Source organism: Tachysurus fulvidraco, chromosome 7, assembly GCF_022655615.1.
Source record: "Tachysurus fulvidraco isolate hzauxx_2018 chromosome 7, HZAU_PFXX_2.0, whole genome shotgun sequence".
NCBI classification, from domain to species: Eukaryota; Metazoa; Chordata; class Actinopteri; order Siluriformes; family Bagridae; genus Tachysurus; species Tachysurus fulvidraco.
The window spans coordinates 17,011,773-17,022,079 of record NC_062524.1 but is presented as its reverse complement, the minus strand read 5'-3'; the positions used below and the strand labels follow the sequence as shown (position 1 = coordinate 17,022,079).

Here is a 10,307-nt window from a genome sequence, read left to right as displayed (position 1 = left end):
CTTAAGTTCTAATGATGATTGGCAGGAAATCCCTATGGCTGGTGTAAGAGCTCTTTGTCAGGCTGTGTCGGAGGGAAGGAGAACAGGAGATGTTACTTATTCGTGTTGTGCAACAGGCAGGAGCTCAGGTGTCTGCTGTTCCGAAAGCTTACTGTCATGTTACTGCATTAGCTGTAGACCAGTCACCTGCTCTTAGCCTGAGTGAGCTTCAGACTGCCCAGAGAGATGATGTACTACTAGGAGAAGTGTGGAAAGCTGTTTGTCACAAAAAGCCTGCCAGTAGTATTCAGAGCACCAAACCTAAGATAAAGCTTCTGAAACGAGAATGGGAAAAGTTGTTAGTAGATAAAGGGATCTTGTACCGAACTGAAAAAGATTTCTTTGTTAAGAGTAAATAAGATTAAGGTAATTATTTTATAACCTTATGGGTTAAAAATAGGGTTACCGTTGCTTGTTTGTTTATCTGCAATCATATTGTTCTTCCCTTCAGCTATGATAAAGACACATAGTTGCCTGGGTTAAGTATATATGTGTGGGCGGAGCTATCAATACAGGGGTGGGACCCATTTGGGTTAGGGACAGGTTTGTTTTGGTGATTTCAAATGTCAACATTGCCTTCAAACATCGGAGACCCTACCTTTAAGTAGAAATTTTGAGTATCTATACTTTAATTAAGTAATTGTTTTTTCAGCAGACTTTTTACTTCTACTCCTTACATTTTCACACAATTATCTGTACTTTCTTCTTACATTTTAAAAATAGCCTCGTTACTCCTATTTCATTCCGGCTTGTCATCATTAAAAAAAAACCTATCAAGATAAATCGCGCCATCCGAGCAGAGTGAATTTGATTGTGGTTGGATGAGAAGTATAAACATATACCATTCCGACACCCTATTGGTTTGTACGCGACCCATCGCACCTGCCCATGACACAAATCACGTCACACTTCAGTTAACCAACACTGGACATAGACGGAGCCAAGTACGAAGATGTCTGTGGCAGAGGCTCAAAACTCAAACCAAATGTCTCAACAACCAAGCACCAGCGAGGAAGTTGGTAGCCATGAAGACCAACCAACCCCAACCCTTATACATCCCTGACCAAACCTGGAAGAAGTTTTTGAAATGGTTGAATGGAAAAAGAACTCATTGCGCATGCGCTGTAAGCTATGCGCACCCAAATACCACGAGCTAATGGCTCTCAAAAACTCGCCATCTAATTTGAAAAAGCATATTAAGGTGAGCTGAAATATTGTTATTATCAGTAAATTATTAACAACTTTGAAATTTGACTTTAGCCAAATGTTATCTGAGCTTAAACTATTGCTATATTTGTAAGTTAATTGTGCAAAGCTGTAGTTTTTGTTATTATCAGTCGATTATTGACAATATAGTAATGACCTAGTAACGTACTAATAATGACAAATTTGCAATGTTTCAGGTGACAAACTTGGGTAATTGCCAATGGTTTGATTGCTAGCAGTAGGCTGTTTTTTGAGGAGGTGGGGTAGTGCACAATAGGCCCCTGTGGTACAGCCTAAGCTTGTGTCCTTATTGGGATTTTTACTTTGCATTACTTTTATACTTTTAAAGTAGTGTTAAAACCAGTACTTTTACACTTTTACTTGAGTAAAAAGCTTGAGTTGATACTTCAACTTCTACAGACGTTTTTAAAACCCTAGTATCTATACTTCTACCTGAGTGATGAATGTGAATACTTTTGACACCACTGCACACACACACAGGCTCACACACACTGTTCACTTTATTAGGAACACATTGATGACCGCAATACAATGCAATTCAGATTTAGTCCTAAGTGGTGGCTCAGCTATGATTGTTTGCAATGTGCTTGCTCTTCACAGAGACTTAAATGGTAAAGCTTTTCTCACATATCCAAAATAAACTGCTACGGCATGAATGATCGTTCCATGTGTTTAACTTATTTGTTACAGGCCTTCCATCATCTGGAATATAACCAATCTCAGCACAGTCTTCATCTCCATTGAAATTATTGGGCTCTCGACTCCACCAGTAGCTGAAAACACGCATGCAGACGATCAACACATCTAGAGCTTCATATTAAAGGAAAATTATAAGCAGATCAGTAAAGGATATCTTACTTAGTGGTCAGTAATGTATTGTCCACCCATTTCCACGTGCCCTCAGTGACTTGGTCACTCAAACCAATCCATGCGCTCTTTCCACTTCTTACCGCATCAATGAAATCCTGTTTAGATAGATGGATTATACTGTTCAATCACTGTGTATCGAATCCAATCATGACATTTAGAACTTATTAAAATCAAAACCAACGTAAAAGGTTTTATAAATATGGGATCTATACGAGGTGTTATTGATCAGTTTTACTCGCCTGTTCTTCTTTGCTTTTGATGATCACCAGGTCTGCTCCGTTTTTTCTGCATTCAGCTCTGCTGTCAAACCAGTTCTTCTTCTCAGCAGACACGTAGTAAAAACTGGACCTGAAGAAGATCCACCCCGGCTTCTTGAACTCTTCAGCTGTTCACATAACATCACATAATGAACGTCTAGGCAAGGTTTACCAATAAATACAGTATTTGGAAATAGTGTAGCTATTAGAAATGCTAAATGAAATCCTTAAAACCAAATACTGGCAGACCAGCTAGCATCAGTCTCACTACTGTGTAAGGGGTCATCTCTACATTCCCAGTATACTAGGTTCCCAGATTTATACAGCACATGAATACATGGTTAAAACAAACTGGATCAAATTAGATATATGTCACCGTGTCAACAGGGTTAGATTCAAACCATTCTAGGCTTGTTTTCTTCCTTGTCAACTAAGGGAACTGGAGATCTATTGTATTGAGAAACAGTGTGGGGGAACAGAAAAGAAACGTTGACCAGTTCTCACAGTATCCCATGGCATATTAAGGAATACAGAGTTGGGAACATGTTTTTCAGGTTCTCATTATGTTCTATATGGAGCTGGGGAGCTTTTTTTTTTTTTTTTTTTTTTAAAGGTGTGTAAATTATGTGCCATATAATCCCAAAGGAAGACCTATCATCCCAAGGATACTGGGATGATAGGTCTGTGTGTGAGGTGTTCATATGGTGCCACATTAAACTGGGGAACATAAAAACCCAAACTATGGGGAGCCCCCTTTGGTCAGGTTTTCTATACAAGTTAGCAAACATTAAGATAAGGATTATATTTTGTTTTTCAAACCAATTAGCCAGGTTCAGACAGACAGAAAGACAGACAGATAACTCGAGCAAGTGATTTTCCTCATGCACCATGATTAGCAATGGATAATTGTATATGCTACACTTCACAGGTGTAACTGGTTTTGTCAGTAAAAAAAAATAAAAAATAACAAAACACTGACCAATATTTGAAAGTTTCTCCTGGAGTTTGTCTCTCTCCGTCCGTAGCTGATCTCTCATGTTACGCAAGCTGGATTTCTCCTTAACAAGATTATCATATCTGTTGTTGAGCTGCGCTATGTATAGAGACACCGTGTCATTGTCGCTGTTCGGCGGTAACATCTCAGAGGTAACTGTGTATTCAACAAAAGCATCATAAAAGGGAATTAGGATAGAACCTTTTTCACAAGACTGACACAAGCATGCCACATGACCAGTAAAGCTACTGTAGCGTTATCCTTATGAGAAGTACAAGATGATCCAGTCTGACACATAAGTATTGACCCTCCCTTGAACCTTTCTATATTGTTTTTACAGGAGAGAAAAAACTAATCATGCACCATCTACTTTCTGTTTTTCTTGTACAAAAACGAAATTACACAAGACCATTCACACCAAAGTATTGACAAGTATTTGATGCAGTGGGATCGTATCTTTTAAATATTATAAATCGATGTATGGAAACTTGCATAGTACCGGAACTCCTAAAACACGCTATACTGTAGTTCGGCCTTTGTTGAAATACCCAAACTTGGACTTAAATGTTTTGGCTAATTTTAGACCTGTTTCTATTTTGCCTTTTATTTCAAAGATTTTAGAGAAGACAGTGTTGCAACAATTGCAGAGATTTCTGGATAAAAATAAGGTATTTGTGCTCTTTCAATCAGGTTTTAAAAAATACCATTCGACAGAGATGGCACTCCTGAACGTTTTTAGCGATGTGTTAATAGCTGCTAATTCTGGGGTTTGTACCATTCTTGTACTGCTAGAACTGAGTGCGGCCTTCGATACATTTACAGCATTTGGCAGACGCCCTTATCCAGAGCAACGGACATAAGTGCTTAACTCTCTAAAATTGGATACAGTAATGCTGGCTCACTAGGTTACAAACTTAAGATACCATGAGTTTAACACATTGCTCAAAGTTACAATGAAAAAGTGTCAAAGTTTTTTTTTTATTTAGTAAATGCAAAAGATAGTTTAAGTGTTTCCTGAATAAGTAGGTCTTCAAACACCGTTTGAAAATAGCCAGTGACAGCTGTCTGGACCTCTAGGGGAAGTTCTTCCACCACCTTGGTGCCAGAACAGAGAAGAGTCTTGTAGTATACTTGCCTCTTATACTGAGAGATGGTGGAACCAGTCGAGCAGTGCTGGTAGATTGGAGGGTGCGAGGTGCAGTGCGAGGAGTGATGAGGGTTTTGGGTTAGAAGGAGCTGGTCTATTATTGGCATTGTAGGCCAACATCAGTGTTTTGAATCTGATGCGTTCAGCTACCGGAAGCCAGTGGTGTGGTCTGCGAGAACTTTGGCAGGTTGAAAACAAGCCGGGCAGCTGCATTTTGGATCATTTGCAGAGGACGGATTGGATTCATACTGTAGGTAGACCTGCCAGAAGTCTATTGCAGTAATCCGGTCTTGAAATGACAAAAGCCTGAACAAGTACTTGAGCAGCCTGTGTGGACAAAAATGGCCGAATCCTTCTAATGTTGTAGAGAAGAAACCGACATGAGCGAGTCACATTAGCAACATGGTCAGTTGATTGTCCATGGTTACCCCAAGATTGCGAGCTGTGGCTGAAGGGGAGATCAGATCGTTGTGCAAGGATATAGCAAGATCATGACCTGCAGATGAACAGCAGTTCAGTTTTGCTAGGATTGAGCTTTAACTAATGAGCAGTCATCCATGATGATGATATTTCTGCCAGACATGATGAGCAGATGTCACTCCCCTCCATGTTACCTGATACTGTATGAGCGTGCTTCCAGGTAGGAAGCGAACCCTTCCCAAGCTGATCCGCAAATCCCAAGACTCTTGAGGGTGGACAAGTGAGTCTTGTGGTTGACCGTGTCAAACACTGCTGAAAGGTCAAGGAGGATAAGGATGGATGACAGTTTGGCTGATCTAGCAACATATAGTATCTCAGACACATCCAAAAGGGCTGTCTCTGTGGAATGAGCTGCTTTAAAGCCAGACTGGTTGGGATCTTGGAGCTTGCTCTATAAGAGATAGACAGACAATTGAGTATAGACAATGCGTTCAATAATTTTTGAAAGAAACGAGAGAAGTGATACCGGTCTGTAGTTAATGATGTCAGATGGATCCAGAGCAGGTTTCTTTAGGATGGGAATAACCCTTGCTCTCTTGAAAGTAGTTGGTACCTGACCAGATGCTATGGATCTATTGATGATAGTGGTAATGAAGGGCAGAAGGTTTTAGGAGATGGTGTGGAGCATAGTGAAAGGGAGTGGATCTAATGGGCAGGTGGTAGGATTGCAAGACTGGATGAGTTGTAAAATCTCTTCTGCTGCTACAGTTGAGAAATGCGACAACGAAGGAGTAGGGGAATCCATACTGGAAGATGTAAGTGCAGTCGGGGCTGAAGTGAAGGTAAGGCAGATTTCCCCAATCTTCTCCTGGTAGAAAGAAGCAAAGCCTTCTGCAGTCAGGGAAGATGAAGAAGGTGGAGCCGGGGGGTTGAAGCTTTGTCAAATAGGAAGTTCAGTGTTAATATTGGGTAATATACATCAGAGGCTATTGTACTATCTTGTGGTGTTCCTCAGGGATCTATTTTAGCTCCCATTATTTTTACATTATATATGCTCCCATTAAGGTCTATTTTCAGGAAACTTGGGCTGTCGTTCCATTGCAATGCGGACTACACTCAAGTTTATTTACCCCTAAAACCTAATATTGATGGGCTGGAAACACTTAGGGCCTGCTTATCTGATGTGAAAGCTTGGTTATCTTAGAATTTTCTCAATTTTAATAAAAATAAAACTGAAATAATATTTTTTGGTTCAGTAAACTTTCCTAGCCAAATAACACTAGGTAATTTAACTATTTTTGCAAAGCCTTGGGTAAAGAACTTGGGCTATGTTTTTGATGATGGCTTAAAATTTGATCAGCAGATAAATTCAGTGGTCAAATCCTGCTTTTTTGAGCTTCATCTTTTAGCTAAAGTTAAACCTGGTTTATCTTTTAATAACTTTGAAAGAACAATTCATCCATTTTTAACTAGCTAGACTATTGTAACTCACTGTACTATGGGATTAGTCAAACAGCATTATCTCGATTACAGATGGTTCGAAATGCGGCGGCAAGACTTCTGACGTGCTAAAAAACAAGACCATATTATTCCTGTACTACGTTCTCTGCACTGGTTGCCGGTACAATATCGTGTTGATTTAAAAATTCTTCTGTTAGTATTTAAATCTTTAAACGGTTTGGCCCCTCCTAATCTTGCTGATTTACAGACAGAACATCGTCCAGTTGTGCCTCTCCGGTCATCTAATCAGAGACTGCTAGCAATTCCGAAATCAAAGCTGAAAAGTAGGGGTGACCGTGCCTTTTCGCTAGCTGCTCCCAGACTGTGGAATGCGTTACCTGTTAGCATTAGATTTTCTCCTTCCATATCGGTTTTTAAAGTTAGGTTAAAAACATACCTTTTTGAACCAGCATATGGTCCCAGATGAAATTTTATTTTACTTTTATTTACAATATTATTGTACTGTATGGTGTGCTTGTGGTGTTATTGATATTTTATTGTTTTTTGCATTGATGTAAAGCACACTGGTCAATTGGTGTTGTGTGCTCAGAGGTGTCAAGTAACGAAGTACAAATACTTCGTTACCTTACTTAAGTAGAAACTTTGAGTATCTATACTTTAATGGAGTAATTATGTTTTAGCATACTTTTTACTTCTACTCCTTACATTTTCACGCAATTATCTGTACTTTCTACTCCTTACATTTTAGGGTAAATAGCCCCCACCCAAGTGGCATTCACTAAATTCCAGGGGTTTCGTTACCACGATGTAAAGCGGGCGTGTTTCTGTCTTGGAAAAACGCCCTCTTTCAAAAAAAAAAAAAAAAAAAAGGAGCATGCCTACGATGGATAATGAAGGACAAAACAGTCATACAGGTAGATTTTATACTTTATATCTATTATGCTTTATTATCTTAAAGTTAAGCTATTTTCAAAAACAAATAAACAATCAAAAACTACGGTTAGGGTTGGGGTTAGATTATCAAATAGGCCACACCTGTCCGATGACGCAATATCTGTTACGCTGTTCTGAAAACCCTGGAAATAAGTGATTCAACTTTGCCAACTAGTTTGGTGGCTAGGTGTGAGATTAGAAATTCTACTTTAACCAAATGTTATCTTAGCTTATATTGTTACTATTTGCAATATTTGTAAGTTAATTGTGCAAAGCTATAATGTTGTACTAAAGATAGTCATGATTCTGTCTGTGTACATGCCTGTATGGGGCCCTATGGGTCCTTGTAAGGAGGTAATAGACCCAACTATTAGCCAAATGCTGTTGAAAATGATTTTACTGCTACATTCAGTCATGGCAGCAGCTGCTTCTGGTCCTAAAACAGCTTTAAAGGGATAGTTCACCCAAAAAGAAAAATTCTGTCATTTTCTCATCTTCACGTTGTTTTAAATTTGTATGAATTTCTTTATTCTGATGAACTTCTTTTCCTCCTTGAAATAGACCAACCTTCTTGAAATGACCCAGAAGTTGGATGCGTGCCTGAGGTGCCCAGGAGACACAGTAGAGGTACTGAAGTCCTTCCCAGCTGTGTGCCAGATATCACTTAAGATTAATACGGCACTCTCCCTGCCTCAGCAGCCTGTGAAAGACTGTTTAGTGTTGCAGGGCTGAGCTTCAGGCCACGAAGAGCATGCATTGGCTCAAAGAACTTTGAGAACCAGCTGCTTTTGTGGATGAAAAAAGCCTATTGGTAACTCTTTGTCGCATGTTCTGTGCAAAACTGATGTTGATTACTCTGTTGATGTTTAAGTCCAATGTGTTTGTTTCAGTAAAGGTTATTGATGACATATGCCTCTGAAGTTTGACTTTTTTCACCATTACAATACTTATAGCCAACTAGTCATATCTTCCGCTCTATGAAACACAGCTCAGTAGTACACATATGGTTCTTTAATGTATTTGCATTGTACTAAAATGTGTTCTTTTTCAATGAGCATATACAGTATGCGGCTGAAACAAGTAGCCTAGTGCCATCCAAATTTTTAAACATTATCATATTAATATAACATTACAGTCATTATGGCTTATTATAAATTTTAAATATAAATCATATTGCTCAAATTTCAGCTTGTGTTGCAAGCTAGGTAGCTAATATAATATACTCATATACTCTACTTCCCCATTTGTCTTATGACAAATGTTACGAAAGAATGTAATAACATTTTTGTACTCTTTTTATTTATTTTATAGTGCAACTGAATTATTTTTATGTTAAGGCAAATAGCATCTGTCACACTTGAACATGGGCAAAAAGGCATAGCGTCAGAACATCATCTGTTATACCAGGATTTTTAACAATATTTACAATTATTATTGTTACATATAACAACTTACAGTACAGCCTCAGGACGATGTTGAGCGTTGCCTGAACGATACACATCAGACCGACACACACTCCAGCCAGCCTGAATGCTCCTAAAATTCAAAACCACCGTATATTTGTATCATGTTTTATAAAGTAGTAAATTAATAACTTGGATAGGCTTTTTAGTGTCATCCAGACAGCCTTTCATGTGGCAGCATAGCCAATAAAATCATGTAGCTAAAGGATTTCAGATCATTTTTTTGTCATTTATCACTTACATTATAGCAGGTGTAAAGAGTTATTACTTCTTATCTTACAGAAAATTCACAAAGCATAAGCTTTTCAGTTGTAATACTTACTTGTTTTTTCAGTATATACTTTCAGGTATAAATCATGAACTTACCTCCATACTGAGTGTTTCTGGCAGGCGAGGGAGAGATTTTCTTTGGTTTCTCTACATTCAGGTAATTAGGAGCTTCAAACTGAGTGCTCATTTCCAGATTTACAGCCATATATCAGTCCTGAGCATCTGTCACAATATGGTAGTGTCCGTCTCAGACGAGTTGAAAAAGAGGAAGTGAAAGCCCGGAACTGAAAAGGCAACTTGGAGGAGGAAACATTTCCTCATCAATCATCTTAATTCTTCAGCAAAAATCTGATAAAAACCATCACCTTTTGGTTTGGACACTAAATACAGTTTTGTCCTTAATGTGAAAGAAAGCATCTGACTCCTATGTAAGGATATGTAAGGATGTAAGATTTCAGGCTCTTCATCTGTTCAGAAAATTTGTCTGATTTGTCTGTTAATTTATAGAAGAAACAAACGGATTTCCTAATTACTCAGTGGTTGCATGTGCTAGGGGATTTCAGGAACTCCATGAACAACAATAACTGCAGTGAAAATAAGAACAAAGTGTGCACATGATGTCATACTTTTACATTTCGCCATATCCATTAGACATCCACAAATAAAAAATATATTGAAAAAATAACTCATATAGAGCTTTTAACAATGGACATTGTATTGAAGCAGCTTTACAGGAATACAAAAATAATAAGGTTTAAAATTGAATTGATCCTTAATGAGCAAGCCTGAGGCAATGGTGGTGAGGAAAAACTCCCTAAGATGACATGAGAGAAAAAACCTTTAGAGGAACCAGGCTCATTAATAATGTTCTTTTCTACAACTCAATCCAAATATCCAGTTTCTGTAGTCTAGACTCTAGAGTATATTCCAGGGCACAAGTCAATAGACACACAAGATTAGGTGCCAGTGTATCATTTAAAGATGTCAATCAACCTACAACGCATCTCTGTGAACTGGGTGAGGAAGCCAGAGTATGTGCAGAAAACCCTCATAACAAGAGGAGAAAATGTATGGCAGAGACAGGAAACAACCCTCCAGCAAAGTTCACCAGAATCACACAAACACACGTTACCCATCCAGCAGCACATCAAAAACACATAAAGGAAGTCAAAATCAGGGCTGCAATGGATATCTGAGCCTTTGGATTTGCAACCATGTTTTGTTTT

At 38.5% G+C, this 10,307-nt stretch overlaps 1 protein-coding gene across 1 annotated transcript; it reads right to left on the bottom strand.

Moving 5' to 3' along the window:
- Positions 1-1,748: 1,748 nt before the first annotated feature.
- Positions 1,749-9,497, bottom strand: LOC125145079 (C-type lectin domain family 4 member M-like). The gene is made up of 6 exons (XM_047815659.1): positions 9,178-9,497; positions 8,804-8,884; positions 3,373-3,543; positions 2,376-2,521; positions 2,125-2,231; positions 1,749-2,039 (listed from the first exon to the last, which is right to left on the bottom strand). Exons 1-6 carry the CDS (start codon positions 9,284-9,286, stop codon positions 1,871-1,873), a joined length of 783 nt encoding a protein of 260 aa, XP_047671615.1. The 5' UTR covers positions 9,287-9,497; the 3' UTR covers positions 1,749-1,870.
- Between the last annotated feature and the right edge of the window lie 810 nt (positions 9,498-10,307).

Bases quoted from the DNA above. Each gene is read 5' to 3' on its own strand.
- LOC125145079 (XM_047815659.1), bottom strand. From the start codon at position 9,286: ATGGCTGTAAATCTGGAAATGAGCACTCAGTTTGAAGCTCCTAATTAC. The intron at 8,885-9,177 runs GTAAGTTCATGA...TTTGAATTTTAG, and splicing joins CAGAAACACTCAGTATGGAG to GAGCATTCAGGCTGGCTGGA. The intron at 2,522-3,372 runs GTCAGTGTTTTG...TTATGTGAACAG, and splicing joins GGAGAAACTTTCAAATATTG to CTGAAGAGTTCAAGAAGCCG.